Consider the following 21,807-nt stretch of genomic DNA (forward strand, 5'->3'; position numbering starts at 1 on the left):
GAATATCCAAAAAATGAAATACGCTGCAGCTCCTAAAAGAGTCTCTTTTGTCCTGCCGTACAGCACAGGGAACCGTATCTAGTCACTTGTGATGGAACGTGATGGAGGATAATGTGAGAAAAAGAACGTATGTATGTATGTGTGACTGGGTCACTTTACGGTACAGCAGAAGTGGACAGAACATCATAAATCAACTACAAAAAAATCTTTTAAAAAATAGTCTCTTTTGAAGGGTGGTCAATGGCATCCGAATATATCTGTGATATATTACTAAAAAGAGCAGCATGGAAGAAGCAGAATTTTGTGTTTTAATTGTGTTGAAAATCATTTAAAGGTAGCAAATGAAAGTAATATGATACCAAACGTAAGGGAGAAAAAAAAAAGCAGCATGGAGTTTCCTTGTGGCTCAGCGGGTTAAGTATCTGGGCACTGTCACTGCTGCAGTGTGGGTTCAATCCCTGGTCTGGGAACTTCCTCGTGCCACGGGTACAGCCCCCCCCCCAAAAAAAAGCAGCTAAAGAAGGAAAACTTGGAGTTCCTATCATGGCTCAGTGGTTAACGAATCTGACTAGGAACCTTGAGGTTGAGGGTTCGATCCCTGGCCTTGCTCAGTGGGTTAAGGATCCGGCGTTGCCATGAGCTGTGGTGTAGGTCGCAGATGTGGCTTCGGATCCCACATTGCTGTGGCTCTGGCATAGGACAGCAGCTACAGCTCTGATTCGACCCCTAGTCTGGGAACCTCCATATGCCAAGGGAGCGACCCTAGAAATGGCAAAAAGAAAAAAAAAAAAAAAGGAGGAAAACTTACAGTGTGATCCCACATAAACCTGTAGGAAAAAGGACCTCGAGTACATGAATCAAGTAATGATAATATTATCTGTAGTTCAAGGACGAGTATCTTTTTTCCTGGAAGCTTTTCTGTGTCTTGCGGTGGTTCTGCGTGGAGTTTGTATTGTTTTTGCCGTCCACTCTTTATCCCTCTGCTGTGTTCTAGAGAGTGGCTCAGCTCCATCTTCCAGCTTCCTAACTTGTTTGTAACTCCATTCATTCAGCCACCCACTTGAATTTGTTTATTTTAACGAACTAAGCATTACTTTAATCTTTGGTTTATTTTTTCTTAATTGTAGTAAAACACACATCAAACTGCCCGTTCTCGTCGTTTTTAAGAGGACAGCCAGTGGCATTAAGTACATGTCATACGGTTGTATCCCAGCAGCTGTCTTCAGATCTTTTTCATCTTGCAAAACCGAAACTCAGTCCTCATGAAAACAATAACGTCCCCTGCCTCATCCCCAGACAAGCACCACTCTTTGCTCTGCCTCTGTGCAATGGCCTGCTCTAGATACTGCATGTAAGTGGAATCATACACCATTTGTCCTTTTGTGACCAGTTTAGGTCATTTCCCATAATATCCTCGAGGTTCATCCATGCAGTAGCAGGTGTCAGAACCTCTTTCCGCGTTCAGGCTGAATAATATCCTGTTGCACGTATAGAGCACGTTGCACTTGCCCATCCAGCCATGGATGGAGCCTTGGGTAACTCCCACTTCCACCTCCTGATACACCGAACAGAGCTCCTGTGACCCTGGATGTACCAGTATTTCTTCAGGTCTCACGTCTTCTGGACATGTTCTCAGAAGTGCGAGAGTGGATCGTGTGGTAGTTCTGGTTTCACTTTTTGAGGCGCCACCGGCCTGATTTCCACCGCGGCTGAACTCTCTCTCGCATTCTCGCCCTCGGGCACAGGCTTCCCGGCGCTTCCCATCCTCATCAACACTTGCTCTGTCCCGGTTTTTAAACAGTCGCCATCCCAGCGGATGGGAGGTGGTCCTTTTATTTTATCTTTAATTGAGGAAGATCTGCTCCATGTGTTCCTGATGTTCTGTTGGGAGTTTGGAGTCTTTCTCACCACGGTGCCGACACTGCTCCCGGCTTAGGGGATTCATGACTGTACCCTCCCCTGTGCCCTGTGGACACCTTGCAGACTGTCTGATGCGCCCGTCAGCACAGTCGGTGGGGAGAAGACACGTTGCTGCACAATCTGAAGCCCACCCCAGTGTCTGCGGAGATGCTGTGTTTACCACTCCCAGCTGTAGACTGTCGCATCCCTCACCGCCGATGCCTGGTCCAAGGTGTGGAGGGTGCAGGACACGGCTGACCTCTGGTTTGGATACCCCAGCTAACAATCTTGATACGTGGCACCTTAGACCCCCCTCCTGCTCCAAGACAAGAAGGCCTCTAGGCGTGGCTTTCAGGAACTCACTTGCGTATGTCTTAGAAGGTAGTTTTCCAGTCCAGTCAATTCCATATTCATTTTCTGTCCTCAGAGTTAGCTCATGGTTCTAATCCACTAAGGAATCCTTTTCTTGTTCTTCTTCTTCTTCTTCTTGTGGAATTTTAAAAAATTTTTTGGCTGCGCCCACAGCATACAGATGTTCCTGGGCCGGACATGGAACCTGTGCTACAGCAGTGACCCAAACCACAGCAGTGACAACCCTAGATCCCTAACCCATCTGCACCACAAGGGAACTCCATGAATCCTTTTCTTCTTTTCCTGGGACTGTGTAGGTTTTGTAAAACTTTATTTCTGTTATTTATAGGAATTGGTTGTGTACTCTGTCTGCCATCTTGAAACAGAAGACATTTGCTGCTTTTGCTGCTAAGAAGAGAAAAAAAAACGAGAAGTATAAATTAGTATACATTAAACTTAGCACCTAGAAACAGAGCAGGGCTCCTATGAGAACTTTAGCAAATGATGAGGGTGACATTACAAATCACTGAGCAAAGGAAAATGTTTTAATACCTGATAGAGATTATCTATAGTTTGCCAACTATTTAGAATAAATTATGGTCTAGCCTCGAACCATACATCAGATTCCACATATGGGGATATATATTTCTCTTCTAATCTCTGTTTTCTTATTAATCTCTTTATTATTCCCATACCACCAGATTCTTTCAATTTAAAGATTTTTTGTTTTTGATCTTGTTAGGGCCACACCCATGGCATGTGGAAGTTCCCAGGCTAGGGGTGGAATCGGAGCTACAGCTGCCGGCCTACACCACAGCTCGCAGCAACGTCAGATCCTTAACCTACTGAGCAAGGCCGGGGATTGAACCTGCAACCTCATTGTTCCTAGTCACATTTGTTTCTGCTGCACCACGATGGGAACGCCTCTTCCAATTTTTTTTTTGTTCAGAAGTGTTTTCATATTTTTCTCTTCTATTACCTTAATCCACTCAATCTAAGTCAAAATATCTTAGTATCTAGAGAACTGGAACGGTTTCAGAATGGTTGACTCCAACAATGGGCTATCTATATAAACTTTTTCCCTAATTGGATTAAGATCTATGATACTGAAATACAAAATAATTGAGGGATCTTACTATTGGTATAATATGTATTGAAGTTCTTTGATCAAGAACTTGGAAAATAACGTATTAAAAATCACAATGTTTTGATAGAATTCACTAGTAAAACCATCTCGGCTTGGAATAGGGTTTTGGGGGAGCAGGCTTTTGGTAATCAGTGTACTTTATTTATTAAATATAGCACTGTTCAGACTTGCATTTCTTCTTTTTTTTTTTTTTTATTTTTCCACTGTACAGCAAGGGGATCAAGTTACCCTTACATGTATACATTACATTGACATTTTTTTTCCCCACCCTTGGTTCTGTTGCAACTTGAGTATCTAGACATAGTTCTCAATGCTACTCAGCAGGATCTCCTTGTAAATCTATTCGAAGTTGTGTCTGATAAGCCCAAGCTCCCGATCCCTCCCACTCCCGCCCCCTCCCATCAGGCAGCCACAAGTCTTTTCTGCATTTCTTCTTGTATCAGTTGTGGTAAGTTGTAGTTTTCAAGAAATGTTATCTAAGTTGTCAAATTTATTGGCACATGTTTATTAATAGCAGTTTCTTTTTTTCCGTTTTCATGTCTAGGGCCTGCAGTCATAGCTCATTTTAAAATCCCTGATATTGGTAAAATTTATTCTTTCTCTTTTTCTTCTTTCTTCTTAATCAGTCTAGCTACAGGTTTGTCAATTTTATTGGTCTTTGCTAAGAACCAGCCTTTGGCTCTGTTAGATTTCTTTGGTACTTGTCTGCTTTCTATTCTGACGCTTTCTGCTCTAATCTTAATTATTCTCTCCCCTCTACTTATTTTGGGTGTGCTTCTTTTTCAGCTTATGAAGGTATAAACGTAAGTCATTGATGATTTACACATAAGCACTTGAGACACTAAGGTTCCCTCTAAACACTGATTTAGCTGCACCCCATAAATTGTAATGTGTTGCATATTCATTATCATTCAGTTCAAAATAGTTCTAGTTTCCCCAGCGATTTCTTTTTTGACCCATGATTTATTTAGAAGTTACTGCCTGGTATGTTCCTAAATAGTACATTGCTTCCAATTTCTAGTTAATTCCAATGTTATCAGAGAAGTACTTTATGTAAGTTCTTTTTTTTTTTTTTTTTAACGTTTATAGAAACGTGTTTTATGGCCCAGTACATCTTGGTACACTTGAGACGAGTGTTCATTCTGCGGTTATTGGGCGTAGAGCTCTATGCATATCAGTCAGATCAAGATGGTTGATACTGTTCCCATTCTCTGTGTCATTAGTAATATTTTACCTAGTTCTCTCAAATGTTGACAGGGACCTTAAAATCTTATACTATGATTTTGGAATTGTCTGTTTATCCCTTTAATTCTGTCCTTTTTTTTTTTTTTTGTCTTTTTGCCTTTTCTAGGGCCACTCCTGCGGCATATGGAGGTTCCCAGGCTAGGGGTCTAATTGGAGCTGTAGCCACCGGCCTACGCCAGAGCCACAGCAACACGGGATCTGAGCCTCGTCTGCAACCTACACCACAGCTCATGGCAATGCCGGATCGTTAACCCACTGCGCAAGGGCAGGGACCGAACCCGCAACCTCATGGTTCCTAGTCGGATTCGTTAACCACTGCGCTACAACGGCAACTCCTATAATTGTCATCTGACCTTAAGAACCTCACAAGGCAGTGCTATGATTTCTCTGTAATCATTTTATATATATAATTTATATAAAGATATACATTTATTTATATTTCATATGTAATTATTTCTATTTAATAAATATAATTAAAAATACAGAATAGAGTCAATAATATATATTTCTGTAAATAATAGAAAATTAACTTATATAAATTTATAAACACATAATTTATATTTATAATATATTGTAATACGTTTCCGATTTGCTGTGGTTATTCGGGAACATCCAGATTTCCTTCTGACTCATTTCCCTTCAGCCCGAAGAATTTCCTTACGCATTCATTGCGGTGAAGTCTGCTGCCATCAGGTGATCCTGTTTTTCCCTTTTACCCAAACATATGTTTGCTGTGCCTTCATTCCTACAGTGTGTTTTCTATTCTGGGTGGACAGTGTTTTGTTGTGTTTGCATTTGGTTGTATTTTCTGGACTCTGTGATTTCTGATGGGAAGACCATGATTATTTAAACCAATTTATGTAAATGTGTTGGGTGTTTTGTGGCTACTTTTCAAGATTTTCGCCTTCTCTTTGGTTTTCAGCCATTGGATCATGATGTATCTTAAGTGTGGTTTTCTGTGACTACATCTGCTTTGGGCTTGGGGCTTGCTGAACTTTCTGAATCTGTGAATTTCTGTTTTTCGTCAAATTGGGGAAGTTTTGGCAACTATTTTTCTGCTCTCTTTCTGGGACTCTAACTGTTTGATGTTCGAGTTTCTGATATTGTGACACAGGTGCCTGAGGCTCTGTCTACCTTCTCCATCATTTTCCTCTTCTTCCGTTTGATCTGTTTTCATGTATACCGACTCATTCCTCTGATACTCATTTTTTTTCTAAGCCCATTCAGTGAATTTTTATTTTTATTTTTATTTTTTTCCATTATAGCAGGTTTACAGTGTTCTGTCAATTTTCTACTGTACAGCATGGTGACCCACTTACACATACATGTATAGATTCTTTTTTCTCACATTATCACGCTCTGTCGTAAGTGACTAGACATAGTTCCCAGTGCTACACAGCAGGATCTCATTGCTAATCCATTCCAAAGGCAATATTAACCCCAAGCTCCCTATACATCCCACTCCCTCCCCTTCCCCCCTGGCAACCACAAGTCCGTTCTCCAAGTCCTTGATTTTCTTTTCCATGGAAAGGTTCATTTGTGTCGTGTATTAGATTCCAGATATAAGTGATATCATATGGTATTTGTCTTTGTCTTTCTGGCTCATTTCACTCAGGATGAGAGTCTCTAGTTCCATCCATGTTGCTGCAGATGGCATTATTTTGTTTTTTTTTTGTGGCTGAGTAGTATTCCATTGTGTATATATACCACATCTTCCCAATCCAATCATCTGTTGATGGACATTTGGGTTGTTTCCATGTCTTGGCTCTTGTGAATTGTGCTGCAGTGAACATGCGGGTGCATGTGTCTTTTTCAAGGAAAGTTTTGTCTGGATATATGCCCAAGAGTGGGATTGCTGGGTCGTATGGTAGTTCTGTGTATAGTTTTCTAAGGTACCTCCATACTGTTCTCCATAGTGGTTGTACCATTCAGTGAATTTTTAATTTCGGATATTCTGTTTCGTTTAATGTTTCCATTTTGTTTCTTCTTAAGTGTTCTATTTTGCTATGAGATTTCCCATCTTTACATTCATTGCAAGTATGTTTTCTTTTACTTCATTGGGCATAGCTGAAATTAACTGAAGTCCTGGTTTAATAATTCCAATATCTGGGTCATCTCAAGGTTAGCATCTGTTTCTTGTCTTTTCCATTTAGAATGGGGCCCATTTTCCTAATTCTTGGTGTGTAGAGTACTTGTAGATTGCACCCTAGACATTGTGAATCTTATGTTACATAGACTGAGTTATTTTACAGTTCTCAGGAGAATGCTGATTTGTTTGTTTTAGCACACAAGTAACATAGGTGGATTCACACTTTAAGCTCTCTCTTGCCTATGGGCACAGAGGTTGGAATTTTAGTGTAATTTTAAACCTTGGCTGTGTTGCTTTGAATCCATCCCATGGGAACATTATTAAGGGCTCCACCTGAAATTTGTGGAGATGCAGACACAGAGGTAGGGAATCCTGTCGTCCGGGTGGTCAGCCTTGGTTGTCTGGATGCCTTTCCTCGATTCCTCTGGCCAGAAAGATGCGTGGGTTTCCTATAGGAATTTTAACTACCTATGGTTTGTCGCTTCATGACTACAGGCCACCCTCAAGGCAAAGCCCCCCGATGCCAAAGTGGGAAATTCACTCCCATGTCAGTCACTTCCCCAAGTTTGAGCCTCTCCTTACATCCGCCTGGTTTTGCTACTATACAGGATCCTCGGGTCATCATTTTTCACTTTTTGTTCAGAGTTTACAGTTTTTATTAGGGAGAAGGTCGGTCTGAAAGAGGGCTTAAACAATAAATTCTCATTGTCTTTTTCATTTATCCACAAAGTAAAATATTTCAGTCCTCTTTGCTGTTCCGTCCTAAGATGGAATCATTAAAGGCTATTCAGTGAAGCACAGTCTAGCCAGCAAGAGTAATTAAGAGCAACTCAACAATATCGGTCTCTCCCAAAGAACGATGGGGAGAACTCAATTCAAAACCAGTAACGATACTGTTTATTTATTTATTTATTTATTTATTTCGTCTTTTTAGGGTCTCCCCTGTGGCCTATGGAAGTTCCCATGCTAGGAGTCCAATTCAGAGCTGCAGCTGCCAGACTCCACCATAGCCACAGCAATGCAGAATCCGAGCCACATCTGCCATCTACACCACAGCTCAATCATGGCAACACAGGATCCTTAACCCACTGATCGAGGCCAGGGATCAAACCCTCGTCTTCATGGATACTAGTCGGGTTCGTTACCACTGAGCCACTATGGGAACTCCAGCAATACTGTTTAAAATTGTCTTTCTCTGTTATTTTCAGGGTATCTGGTGACTGGATATGCTCTGACGCCTCACTCTAAAATACTAAATAAACTTGAACATCAACCCATTTATCCTTTTTCATTTTAGCTTCTCTTCTCTCCATTCCAAGTTTATTGTCATGAAAGCAATTCTTCAGCCCTCTTTTCATTATAAAGTGATTAAATGAATCCCTCTCTTTGAAAATTTCTGCTCTTTCTTTTCTTATCCTGAGAAACTTAAACCCAGGAACCAAGATGGCAAACTCAGAATCTTCCAGAGAAAATGTGAAAGTCCAAAGATAGATTTTTTTTTTTTTAAGGAGGAAAGGGGTGAGGAGAAGGAGAAAAATCATAAATATTACACTTATAATACGTATCATATATATGATTATATATAATCTATTTGTGCTATGGAATAGTAACATAAAGTTTTATAATTTAGAGTTTAGATAATTTATGATGTTGTCCTTTTTTTTTTTTTTTTTTTTTGAGCAAACAAAGCGTGACTTCAAATGTCCTTCTCAGAATGTTCTGGTAGATTCCAGATTTTCATAGTACTGCCATTTATTGATGACTTATGTGCCAGGCATTCTGCTAAGCTTCCTGCATAAATTGTTTTATCAAACTTTATAGTGATCTTGCAAGGTAGGCATTGTTCCCATTTACACATGAAAAAAATGAGGGTCAAAGAGGTTGAGCCCCTTGCCCAGAGGGAGTCAGGCTTTGAAGGGGCTGGCGATGGGATGTATACCCGGATGAGACTCGAGAGAGCCAGCTTTCTTTCTTTTTTCTTCTTTTTTTTTGGGGGGGGGGCATACCTCACCCATGGCATGTGACCATTCCTGGACGAGGGATCAAACCGATGCCACAGCAGTGAGAACATTGGATCTTTAAGCACTGGGCCACCAGGGAGCTCCAGGACCCAGCTTTCTTTACTCTGTCTCCTCTTTTGAAATCATGGCCACATTCCCAGCATGACCTGAAGGCATTCATCTCCCAGATGGTGTCGCAGTGGCTGTGGAGCACAGGGTGTGACAATGGCATTCACTTCAAAGAGAAGACAGGCCTTCTAATCTCTGGTTGTTACCCACTTGCTGCAAAGCCCTGCCACCCCCTCAGCTTGTCTCCTCCTTCTTTCTCCACGTCTACAACAAAAATATGAATGTACCTCCCATGAACACTGTCAGAGCCATTCCAGAAATAACATGAAAAAGAGTGATACAAAAAAAAAAAATACAGGGTGACTAGAAGTGATTGTAATCAGTCTTAGCCCAACTCACAAACTAATGCTTCCTTTTCTAAGTTTTACAGTTACGACTTCAACAGAGAAGGACCCAGGAACAGCTGGCTAATGAAGGCATCATACCACGTGAGTCGCTGCTTCTCTTACTAACTGCTCTGTACCGTGGGACCATGCAATTTGGGAGCTGGAAAGCACGCCAGGGGTCATAGCCTAATTCCGGTGGTGGGTCTCCCAAGATCCTCACAGGCTCTGTGTCGGCAGGAATCCCAGACCTTGGAGGACTGGCCACCAATACCAGTCACCTGCACGGGCTTCTTTGTAAACATATAGGTGGTACCTAAAATTCCAACGTGGTGAGTTTGTTTATAGGATAAGCACAGTTCACTATGGATATTCCTCCTGCTTTTAGTGTTGGAGATAATCACCCTTCTTTCTGGAAGCACCAGTCATATCATCTCTTTCTCACCTCCTCAGTTTCACTTTTGTTTGGGTGGTTGAGTCCACATTTAATTGAACATTGTCAAGTGCTTAATTCTGGAATACTGAGCAGCAATACCATTCTAGCATAAATGAAAGAACGTTGAATTACCGTCCATCATGTGGGTCAAAGAAGAAGGCTTATCATATCTTTTAGAAGATATGTTTATAATTTCCTGCCAGGATAGCAATCGAAGCTAACTTTTGGGTCCTATAGGAATAGGAGAAATCCTGGATGAGTGATGTCACAGTTTCTGCTCCTTTGTGTCATACTTTCTAACTTCTTCCCTGAACAAAATTTAAAGATCCATAGTGACTCTTGCAGAAATCCAAGTCCTTGTCCTGACTGTTAACTTCAGGGTTGCGTATGCGACAAGTATTTGCCCTTGATAACAAATGTCCTGCAGTTAGTAACCTTGGTGCCTTGTGACCCATGATCTAAATATTTTAAGTATAGCCAGTGCTTCAGAGCCAGAAAAGAATCAAGGCTTTTTCAGGCCCTTTCCTTTGGTAATTCAAACACAGCTCTTTGTTCCTGGCTAAGCCCTATGAACAATAAATAGCAGGTAACCTTACAGCTGAATAACTTTTTTAGGACTTTGCTGAGTGCAAAATAGACAACTCACCCTGCAGTTGAAAGGCTGCTTCAATAATATGTACAACTAGGATGAGAAAATGAAAAAGCAAGTCTGTGTGGCCTGTTGCATCTTAGTCAGCCCACCAGGGCAGGTGCTAAAACACAGGAGAGACCAAGGGTCTGCAGACTTCTGGTCAGATCAGTATATTTGCACTTGAAGCTGACCAGGCCAGTCTTCTTCTGACTCCTGTTGGAAATGTGTAGAATCAAATTTGTTGAACCATGGCCTAGAGGAATGATCACAAGAGTGGACTATAGACAAGCATAGATGCGCCAGGATCCTCTGAGCAGACTTCAGTCTCTGTCACATGCCCTCCAATGTAAGATGAGAGTGTCAATTTCAATGGGATTAAAATAATCTATTCCTTCATGGGTGTTTCTCTCCTTTAATTCTGGAAAGGCAGTTGGAGCAGAGAGACCCGGTACCTTTCTGTCCGTTCAAGCTGTTCACACTGATTCAGAGTTCAGCCCATGTGCTTCAAATAATCCAAGCCTGGGTCTTGTAGCTGGTGTTTGAATGAGGATAAGCCTTTTTTTTTTTTTTTTTTTTTTAGCATCTGGGGTTAAATCTCAGGGAATCAGTAAAACACCTAATAAAGACAGGAATGAACCTTGTGATACATTTTTAAAATAACACCCATGGGGAATTCCCATCGTGGCGCAGTGGTCAACGAATCCGACTAGGAACCATGAGGTCGCGGATTCGATCCCTGGCCTCGCTCAGTGGGTTAAGGATCCGGCATTGTCATGAGCTGTGATGTAGGTCACAGAAGCGGCTCGGATCTGGCATTGCTGTGGCTGTGGTGTAGGCCGGCGGCTACAGCTCCAATTCGACCCCTAGCCTGGGAACCTCCATATGCTGTGGGAAGCGGCCCCAGAAAAGGCAAAAAGACAAAAAAAAAAAATGGAATTTATATGAATTGTCCATTTGATTTTTTTAAATAAATAAAAAAAAATTTAAATATCCATTTGTGGAGCAGGGTCCGGTGAAGATATACTATTTTGTTCTCTAGGATTTCCCAAATCAAATAGTGTACATATTAACAAAATACTGCTTGACAGAAATTTTGCATCCATAGTCTATTGTATAATTAAGACGGTTGCTGGAGAAAAAATTCCTATGAGTAGTACAATGATGTTTTCTTTTTAATTCAGCAAAATGAGAAAGGCTAATTAAGTGTCATCAATTTTCCATAGCCTTCAGCCACCTCCTCTTAACCAGGCTTCCCAAAGATGCAGGTTCTGCCGTGGAAAAATGTCAAAGCCACAGCAGGTGCCCCCTGCAGGCCCAACCCCCCGACCTTGATTTCTTAGTTCTTCTGGGAAAACCAGACCCAGATGAGCCTCTGCACCTGCTGAAAGATAGGGGGCAGAGCTGGCAGCCTCACCCAGGGAGAGGTTAAATATGCCATCTGCTCACTCAACCCCTCAGGGGTACATGCCTAAAGGCAGCTGCTCCGGAGAAGGCAAGAGGAACCCACAGTCTCAGGGTCCTTTCAACACCATCAAATGCAACACATTTTTTAAGGAACCAGACCCGATGTCAGGTACAGGGCCAGGCTCTGTGGGGACAACAGTGAGCAACACTGTCCTTTGGAGAGACTCATGATTTTAGGGGGAAAGGTGCTAGAAAGCCCGCAGAGCATAATTCAAGATGGAGCTCGTTGTGTTCCATGAGAGGGCTTTTTATGTCTTCGTTCTATTATTCGAAGTTTTTGAAGCAGAAGGAAAGAAGAAAGGAGGGAAGGAGTCAAAGGGAGGCAGGCCGAGCCAAGCGTCATTAGAGATCCTGTGATTTCACGATTTTCAGTTTTTTAGTAGTTGAAGGTATTGTATATGTACTGGCTAGAGCAGGGTCGGGGGCCCGTGCCACATCTCGGCTCCCCTCATCCTTCCTCGCCACCCCTGATTATCCTCCCTGGAGCCCTGGTCCTCTTCAAACAGAGTCTGAAAACCCCTGCCCTGGTTCAAGCCACACTGTCTTTAATGTTCAGGAAACTGAGACCAGCGGGGCAGGTGTAAGAGCCTTTCAAACGTCCCAAGACAGGGTCTGATGCAGTCTTGTTTACAGAGTTGATCTGTGAGAATTTAAGTGCATGCGCAATAAAACTGCCAACACGATCTCACATTATCCATAACACTGGAAAGAACTGCCGTCCTCCCCCTGAATTTTCAAGCTTGTCATAAATTGCGTACATTGAAAGCTGATGACGTGGTGAGCCGTTCCTTGTCCTTATGTTATTATCTCACAGCAGCGCTGTGTTTAGCCGGTCGGCAGAAACACCTGCTGTCCTTGGGCAGAATTAGTCTTGCCTTGTCCGCGAGGTGAAACCACAAGGGCCTTGTCCGTTGCAACAGACGTGCAGTCTCTTCCTGTTGCGGCAGAGCTGAGACCAGGCCTGCGTCTCCTGATTCTGGAAAGGGGCTCTTGTCTCAGATGTTCACAAGGAGTCACTGGAACTTTAAAAGCACTGACGTCAGTATCGATCCTCAAGTATTTTGTGGCCCCCAAACTTCATTTGGAAATTTGGGGAAGTCAAGACACAGGTCTGTGAAAATGCCAAGGAAAAGCCAAGGGTTTTAATGCAGTGGTTTGGGATTCTGTATCATAAACCACATCTCAACATGACCAAGAGTGAAAGAGTCCACTGAGTCGAAACCAAAGTGGTGATTAAATGCAGGGCTTCTCCTCCTCTGACTCCACTGAGTGGAACCACAGTGATTTTCAGCTGAGCACTGAAACGCATCCACATATGTTGCGTTTAATTTCTTCCTCTTTCTTGGGCTTGCATCCCGCAGGTTTCCAAGTTACTGATGAGCCTCAAACGGGCCACAGCAATCAGGGCTCGGGTTCTCTCCTCGAAGCACCCTGCCCCCTTAACCACCTCTCTTAGGCATGGACTCCTTTCTTACCTGTGTGCATTCTAGGTTCAGGATTTTTCCCTTCCTGTGCTTTGAATGCATTTAGAGACATTGTTCCTTGAATTTAGTCAAGGAAGGCACGGTCCTGTGGCCAGCACGGAACCCCTACAACAGCTTTAAACAGTGCGGAAGGGTTCTCAGACCAGAAGCCTGGGCCCAGGCTGGCTTCTAGGATTGATTTCACATTTCTAGTGTCCCATGTGGAATTCACGTTTTCATGAGAGCTGTAAAATCTGAGTGAAATAGCCTCTCGACATTCACAGAGAACTGTTAGCTTAAGAAGTTATTGTTTGGACTCCTTTCCAAAATCCTACCTCTGAATCTCAAACTGGAGATTTCGAGCTGCCTGCTTTGTCACGGTCAACTGGAGTTCAGAGGGGTGGCTTTGCCACCGCCACCACCACTACCCATCCCCCCCCCCCCCCGTCAGGCTCAAGTCTGTGCGAGGCCATCAGGGTCCCCTGTTTCCTCCCCGCCCAGCTGCCTCCCCAAATGGGGCTTGGGTCCGCCCGTCATTTCTCACTCGCGTTTCCTCCACTGCATGCTGTTCCTTGGGCATCACTCTCTTGGGTAGAATCTTAAACGATGGCATTTAATTCCATCCGCTTCAGAAGCCTTAGTGCAGAAAGATGAGTTTTAGATGCAAAAAAAAAAAAAACCAGAGAGCGATTCGGTAGATATTTTGACCACGTGCTGGAGGAAGGCCCAGAGCACAGAGGAGTCCGCTGTGAATTCTCTTTCAAAGATCTTCCAAATCTAGAAGGTCCCCAACTGGCTCCTGCTGAGTGAAGCCCAGGAAGGATACTGGGCGACGTCCCAGTGCTTGATGGCAGTGACCCTCTAGGAGGATGGAAGGAAGGAAGTGACCTCTCTTTCCCTCGCCTTCTGCTGGTACAGGGGGGCTGACCAGTGCACGGCCGGGGGAGAGAGGCGGGAACCTTACTTTGTTCTCCTGGAATACAGAAAACGAGACTAGAGGACTCACCTGCACTCCAGGGGCCCAGGAAGGCTGCGACTTCTGCGCAGGGACTCAGAGAAAGCACCGCTGGCCGGGACCAACTGTCCGGGCAGCCCGGGTGCGGGACCTGGTGGATATAAATGAATGGAAAGATGCGATGAGCTGTCTGTGAATGGTGCTGCCTTTATTTGTTTTGCAGACTAATCCAAGCCTCAGCAGCCACATACTTACTGCCAAGCCTTGGTAAATCCCCGAACTCTGTGGTCCTTCTGAATAGCAAGAAGAATGGCGGGGCAATTCCTGTACCCCCCACACCCCCTCTTCCCCCCCCCCCGCCACCCCCACAGCTTCCTGATCATTTTGAGAAGCTGACCGGGCAAAGCCTGCCTCCCTTTTCTCCAGTGCATTCATCTGACTTGGCTTCTCCCCCCAGCACTCTCCCACACACTGTTGGCTGTCTGAGCAGAACACGGCACAAGGGTTTGATCTGTCTCCTGCCCTCCTTCTAACATCTCAAATCCAGAGAGAGGAGAAGCTGCCCTGGCTCTTCATGCCAAGCCGCTTCGGGTCAAAGCGCCTAACTTCCTTCTTTACCCCACCCCGCCTTTTCCTGCCATGTTCTCGTTGCTTTTTCCTCCAAAGCTAGTGAACCAGGGGTTCCAGGCGTACTTTGAACTTGTCTTTGAACCTTCTGAGACATCCCAGGTGTTCACATATGATGCCTTCAGTTCTCCAAGGGTGCAAGCCGGGCCTCAGAGAGTACACAGCTCCAGGGGAAAGTGCATTCGTTTCAGACCCCCGAGACTTACCATGTGGGGGACTGAAGGGACAGTCCTCTGGCAGCCTAAAGGGACAATACCGTTTCCAAGGAGGACAAGCCTTACTAAGCCCATCTTAGCGGTGGGAAACGGCGACCCTAGGAGGACTGGCAGTCGTTTCCAAGGCCGGGCCAAGAATAGCTGGCAAAGCAGGGACAGAGCCCAAGGGCTGGCTCCCAAATCCCCGTCACCCAAGGCTCTTCCGTGAGACCCATCACTGCTAGAGACCTGAGGTCTGAATTAGTTTTGTCTTCCTCCCGAAGAGCCTTATCTCTAGGAGGTACTAGTCCGTGTAGCTGTCTCTGATTCATTCCTGGTGTGTACACTTACCAGCCAGAGCTTTCAGACGAGAACAACCAGTTCCCAACCACGTTGTCAAGATTCCAGGCCGCGACCGTGGAGACGGACTGTTCCCTTAACCGAAGCAGGCTTTCTCCGGGCCCGCATAGCTTTCTCCTTCGGCTCGTTGACACACTGAAAAATCAGTCCTAGACACCTCGTTCCTTCCTTTTGGAACTCCCAGATGCCCGAGGACTCCAGATCGGGACCCACTGGCCTTGGAAACGCCAAAGCCCCAGCAGCCCCTGGAGGCTTTGAAAATGCCGACCCCTCTGGCTCCCGCCTCCCACCGGGGCTTGGGAGCCCGTGGGTCTGGGCTGGAGCCTGAGAATTGGGGGTTTTGACCCGTTTCCAGCTGATGCTGCTGATGCGGGTCCCCAGGCCACACGTTGCGAACCAGCGCTCCGGCGGCCGCCCCCGCCCCCGCCCGGACCCTGGCTCCTGGCCCGTTTCCTCCCTCTTCCAAGGTCCTGTTGGAGGCAGAAAGGCTGGAAGCGGGGACCAGCAGGAGGCCTGTTCTTATCTTGGGATCGTTTGCTGCGCTCCAAGTAAGCAAATGTTTATCCACACAGCTGACCCAAATTGGCTGGAGCTGCGGGGACAGAAATAGGAATAGCCCGGAACCAGACTCCGCAGCGAGAACATGAATTCCCTTGTGAGAAGCGATTCGTCTTCCTCCGGGGGCGGGAGTGAGCTCCATGTGTGGCTGAGCGAGCTTACAACTGTATTGTCATTGGAAATTACAGTGACTTTTTTTTTTTTTAATTTAGAAAATCCAAATTCCCTTTCAGTCCGAAAAGCCAGCATCCCTTAAATAAAATGTTGCCCCTTGATCACCCTCCAGGGCCACCGCAGAGGCAATCCTTCATGTATTTTTCCAAAAAGCCACCGTGGAGGCGGGGAGGGGACATGCCTTATGGCTTTTGCGGGCCCTCAGGGGAGGTGACTAAGACAACCACCCCAGAAAAGGCAACTGTCAGTCAGGGGGGCTGTTGCAGGCCAAGCTGACACCCCACGAAACACCCCTTAAACCCTGAAAGAAAGAGCGGGTGGTAAAATGCAGTCGGTGGGCCTTTTTAGCATCCTTCCTGCATGGGCATAGCCTCTCCCACTGCGTGGCAGAAGGTTCCCGAAGACCTTTGTGCTCCTGGCATCGGAGAACTGGACCAAACGATCACGTTGCAGGGGAATTATTAACACCAAGAAGTGATGAATTATAGCCCCACAAGCTAAGATCCAGGATATGCAGTGTTTCTTAGGAGAATGAATAATAAGAATGAAAGAGCCTCTGGGACAAGAATCCCAGGTAAATTCCTCCAAAGTCCTGAGCCCAATTAAAGCGAATGAGTTTTTGGAATGTCAGCGCTATCTCAAGATAGATTCAGGCTGTTCCCTTAGGGTTGCTTCTTAAGGGAGAGGAGGCATGACTCTTTTTCACCACTTAATGAGGCCACACGAAAATCAATTCCTTTTCTGAATTTGGAAGGGATTAAGCCACCCCAATATATAATACCTGCCTAGGTGACCACCAGGCTATCAGGCTGTCGGACCTATAGGTCCAGGTTGTACAGACCGCCCAGAGCTGCCTGGACTCACACAGAGTCCTAAGACCCAGTGGCCTGGGGAAAGCGGAGATGCTTTCAAAACACCATCAGTAGAACTTGCAGTTGTGATGAAGTGCCCTGAAAGGCAAGCCTCTGGACTCAGGATGGCGGCCTGACCCAAACCAGAGAAAAGGCACAAGCAGCGTGGCCCTGCACGTCGTTCCAGAGGATTCCTCAGAGCCAATGAGTGGGGAGAAATGGAGAGAGAAAGAGGCCATTTCAAAGGGCAGGTTTGGGCAGAAAGGCTCCTTTTGAGAGTGAAAAGCAGCAAAGAGCAACTGGTAGTCTTCGATCAGTGGGAAATGCGAGTTTCAAGGGAGGTAGTCCGTTCTTTTTATACTGTCAGAAAGGAAGCCTCTTGGGCTCTGGTCCAGTCGAGGAGGACAGTGCTTGTTCACCATGCTGGGCACCGGGCAGCCAGCTGGGACTCTTCTGGACATTCCTTTGGTCAACACTGCGGATGTCGGAGTGAGAAGGGACGAGTTAGAGTGATGCCTTAGTCGGTACCCAAGCAGCATCCTCAGTAGAGGATGTGGTCGACGAGTTGCCCAGACAACAGTGGTGTCTACTTGATGTCCACCAAGGCCATCTGAAAGCAGGGGTCACATTTAGCACCGTCCTACAGCTCACTGGGGTGCACACACACTCACACACACTCTCACCCACACAGCCCAAGAGCCCATCTGGCTAGAAATCCCCCCCCTTTTTTTTTATGCCTGTGGCTTGAGAGTGGACCTCTGTCAGAGTAATATTAGAATCCTGGATCCTGGGATGCAGCAGCTTGTCCTGGATCGTGGGATGCAATGCAATATATATAAGATGCCATCCCATAGCCTCTGACCAAGCTCCTCACCTCTAGTGAAAAGCCATCTTTACCGGGTCCTGCTTTTAGTCATTCCAGGGGATCAGGAAAACCAGCACGGATGTGGAATGTTGCAGAATGACACGCGGCTGCTTTGCTAGGGCCCAGTTTCCTGCATCATCCTGCAGCGTTGCCGTGAGCCGGGAGGAGGAGAGCAGGGAGGCTGGCACTCGGTCCAGGTTGTTTCCAGCTTTCATGGGCTTGTGATGGACCAGTGCCTAGTAGTTGGCATTTTGAACATCACACCCTGAGAGGAGTTAGGGTGTCAGAGGTCCTAGGCTTCCAGCCCTACCTGTGTGACCTTGGACGAGTCCCTCCCCTCACGTGAGCCTCAGTTTCCCCATCCTGCTCAGGCCTGGAGTTCTACTTCTCCATCTCCAAGGTCCCTTCCAGCCCTCGACGTCGGATTCTCTGCTTCCCACTCAGCACCCTTCTGTTGCATGTTCAGGACCGACCCCCCCTCCTCTGGACCCAGAGTCAAAGGCCCCTCCCTCAAGGTGGGAAACGGCCCCTCCACAGACTGCCGCCTCCACCCAGATGTCTGCGCTCAAGGGCAGCGCAAAGTCAAAGAGGGCGGGGGGGGGTCACCCCCAAAACGAGACCCTTGCCTGGCCCCCTCCCCTAGGCCTGCCCTTCCCCAGGACCTTGGAATGCCCCGTCTCTGCCACTTCCCTTCCTGTCGCATCTTCTGCCTCCGCTGCTCCGCCTGTTTGAGGCCTGAGGGCCGCCTTCCTCTTTGTCCTGTGGCTTCAGGGACACTGAGGACCTCCAGGTCTTTCCTCTTGAATTGCTTGTGGCCTCTTGAAGGTGATCACAGCCCCCTCTACCGCGCACCGCTCGCCAGCACCCCGGCAAAGCCCGCCACACCAGCCGCTCCGGGCCCCGAGCCCCCTGCGCTCACATCTCCGTCTTTCCATTTCAGCCCTGAGAAGCCCACCTGCATTCCATGAGCAAAGAAGACATCTGGAGAGTGACAAGGTAACCTTGTGCCACCTTCCCGTCGTCCTGCACCTACCCTCCAGGCTCTGGGTCTCCAAATGCCAGACTTGGGCAGAAGCAGGGAGAATTTCGGGGCCCTGCCCCCACCCCCGCCACGTGAGGTCTTAATCCTAGGAACGGAGACTGTGGCAGTGGGATCCGCGGGGTTCGCTTTGAAACTTCTGTTCGTTAGCTTTCAACAAGAATGTCCCGGGTCATCCTGATGGCGGCGGGGTTGGGGGGCACGGGGATCCCTGCAGAGATGCGGTGGGGCCGGAAGGCGGTGACGTGAAGGCCCTGAGCTTGGTGGGCCAGCTCCCTCTCTCTCCGGATAGGCTTTTCTCAGCAGCGATCAGATTGTTTTAAATCCAATGCACTAATAGGGTGGGGGCCTATGGACATATATATGGAGCTTATTTGCATATTTAAAGGCAAACAGTATCATGTGTTGGTTTTTTGTTTGTTTTGATTTTTAGGGCCAGATCATGGCATAGGGAAGCTCCCCGGCTAGGGGTCCAATCAGAGCCACGGCTGCCAGCCTACGGCACAGCCACGGCCACGCGGGACCTGAGCCACATCTTCGACCTGTGCTGCACCTTGCGGGAACCCCAGATCCTTAACCCCCCGAGCGACACCAGGGATGGAACCCACATCCTTATGGATACCAGTCGGGTTCTTGACCCTCTGAGCCACAGTGGGAACTGTGTTTTTGGTTTTTTAATTGAAGTGTCGTTGATCTACAGCGTTGTGATAATTTCTGCTGCACGGCACACTGACTCGGTTGTACGTGTATATATACACTTTTTAACTCGACTTTTTGGGGGGGTTTATAGGGCCTCACCTGCGGCATATGGATGTTCCCAGACTAGGGGTCGAATCAGCTGTAGCTGCCGGCCTACGCCACAGCTCCCGGCAGCTCCAGATCCTTCACCCACTGAGCGAGGCCAGGGATCAAACCCGCAACCTCATGGTTCCTAGTCAGGTTCATTTCTGCTGAGCCATGACGGGAAAGCCACACTTTTTTAAATACTATTTTCCGGAGTTCCTGTTGAGGCTCAGCGGTAATGAACCTGACTAGCCTCCATGAGGACGTGGGTTCAATCCCTGGCCTCACTCCGTGGGTTAAAGGATCTGTCGTTGCTGCGGCTGTGGTGCAGGCTGGCAGCTACAGGTCCAATTTGACCTCTAGCCTGGGAACTTCCATATGCTGCAGGTGTGGCCCGAAAAGACAAAATAGAAAAGACATATATATATATATCTCTTCTTTTCCATTATGTTTTATCATGGGACATTGGATATAGTTCTCTATGCTGCACAGTAGAGCCTTAATATTTATTCCCTCCATGTAGACTAGCTTATGCAAAAGGAACTGTGTTTGTTTCTCTTTCCTTTCGCATTTGAGTGGGGAAATTCTAGTCTCTACCTTCCGAGTGCCTGTCTGCCACCCGAATTCATGAGTACGATAGGGACTGTTTAGCCGGTGTCAGCACCGTCCAGAGAAAGAAGGGCCAAGAGGTGTCTTTCTCCTCTCGGGCAGAGTTCAAGCCTGGACTCTAGTGAGGGGCTGGAGAAAGGAGTGGCGCTCCAGGGCTCTTCCGATTCACTCCCAAGAGGCTGTGGTTTCCGCCACCTGGCGAAGGACTGCCTTTCATCAGAACTGGCACGACCCCCAGGCTCCACCCACGGGCCAGTGAAGAGATCCAACAGAGTGGGCTAAAAACCCAGAAATTCTGGGCCCGGAACTCAGAGCCCTGAGGTCCAGTTATGGCCCTGCCACTGCCCACATCATCCCTAGAGACAAACCCATGAACCAGAAAACAATGAGGAGTTCCCTGGTGGTGTAGTGGGTTAAGGATCTGGCATTGCCGCTGCTGAGGCTCAGGTTGCTGCTGTGTCATGGGTTTGATCCCTGGCCTGGGGACTTCATATGCCATGAGCATGGCTAAAAAAAAAAAAAAAAGAAAAAGAACGGAAAGAAAGAAAACGATGAGACTCAGTGAATGATGCCTCCCTACACGGCCTCCCTTTGGTGGGTCTGGCCCTGCAGGATTTGCATTTTCACCTCCTAAGAGAAATTGAGGGAGAAACAGGAGGAGGGCATGTGATGTCGTGTTACCTGGAAGGATGGGGGTTACGTTTCATCACGTTTCATCTCTGTCTTTTTTTTTTTTTTTTTTTTTTTTTTTTGCTATTTCTTTGGGCGACTCCCGCAGCATATGGAGGTTCCCAGGCTAGGGGTCCAATCGGAGCTGTAGCCACCGGCCTACGCCAGAGTCACAGCAACTTGGGATCCGAGCCACGTCTGCAGCCTACACCACAGCTCACGGCAACGCCGGATCCTTAACCCACTGAGCAAGGGCAGGGACCAAACCCGCAACCTCATGGTTCCTAGTCAGATTCGTTAACCACTGCGCCACGATGGGAACTCCACATTTCATCTCTGTTAACCTGTGACTGTTGGAAGAGACAGTGGACTGGGTGGGGCGACAATGCAAGCATCCGAGCATCCCCACAGCTTTATTCATATAACGAAGAGGTTCCTGCCAGGCCTGATGTGGACCCAAGCTTTTCCCCTCTTTATCTTATTTCTCCATCCTGAAACACTAGGGAGGTTTTTGTGAGTCCTCCTTCATCAAAGGGGAGGAGAACGGGGACATTTGCCCATTCCATCCATAAAATCAATGCATAAACGACTCTTTCCCTTTGAGAGAGAAAGCGCTTCTTTTAAAGTTAAAACTAGGTGATTCACCTGTCCGAGGCTGAGAGCAGAATTTACTCTGTGTTTGTGTTCAGCAGGCTGCAGACACCCTGAAGCACAAGGTCAGAAACAGGTCCGACCGTGGGAACGTGGTTAAAATGCACATACTCCAAGGTAAGGCTGCCCGAGTCATAATCCGATGCCCTTTGGTGAGAATGGAACGTGGGCCGCTTTTCTGAGTTCTCTGTCTCTGCCCAGTTGCCAAGCCCTCTTTAAAGGGGTCCCTGCCCTTCCAAAGTGGTGGGTTTGAGCCGTTATCTGGCCATTCAAGGCCAGGCAGATGCTCAGATGG

The 21,807-nt window shown here is 46.7% G+C and overlaps 1 protein-coding gene and 1 long non-coding RNA gene across 3 annotated transcripts in view; one reads left to right on the forward strand and one right to left on the reverse strand.

Moving 5' to 3' along the window:
* The window catches only part of MYOCD (myocardin), a 97,631-nt gene that overhangs the window by 30,757 nt on the left and 45,067 nt on the right, over positions 1–21,807 (forward strand). The window contains 3 exon segments of the mRNA NM_213745.1: positions 9,223–9,288; positions 18,702–18,757; positions 21,554–21,629. Of these exon segments, the coding sequence (NP_998910.1) occupies positions 9,223–9,288; positions 18,702–18,757; positions 21,554–21,629 (198 nt within the window).
* LOC110256112 lies at positions 733–18,695 on the reverse strand. Of its 2 annotated transcripts, none has more exons than XR_002337382.1 (3): positions 15,305–18,695; positions 14,184–14,283; positions 733–2,658 (listed from the first exon to the last, which is right to left on the reverse strand). It is a non-coding gene; the product is annotated as an uncharacterized LOC110256112 (long non-coding RNA). The 2 variants fall into 2 exon arrangements; XR_002337383.1 differs by having other exon boundaries at positions 14,966–18,695.

Source organism: Sus scrofa, chromosome 12, assembly GCF_000003025.6.
Source record: "Sus scrofa isolate TJ Tabasco breed Duroc chromosome 12, Sscrofa11.1, whole genome shotgun sequence".
Lineage (NCBI taxonomy): Eukaryota > Metazoa > Chordata > Mammalia > Artiodactyla > Suidae > Sus > Sus scrofa.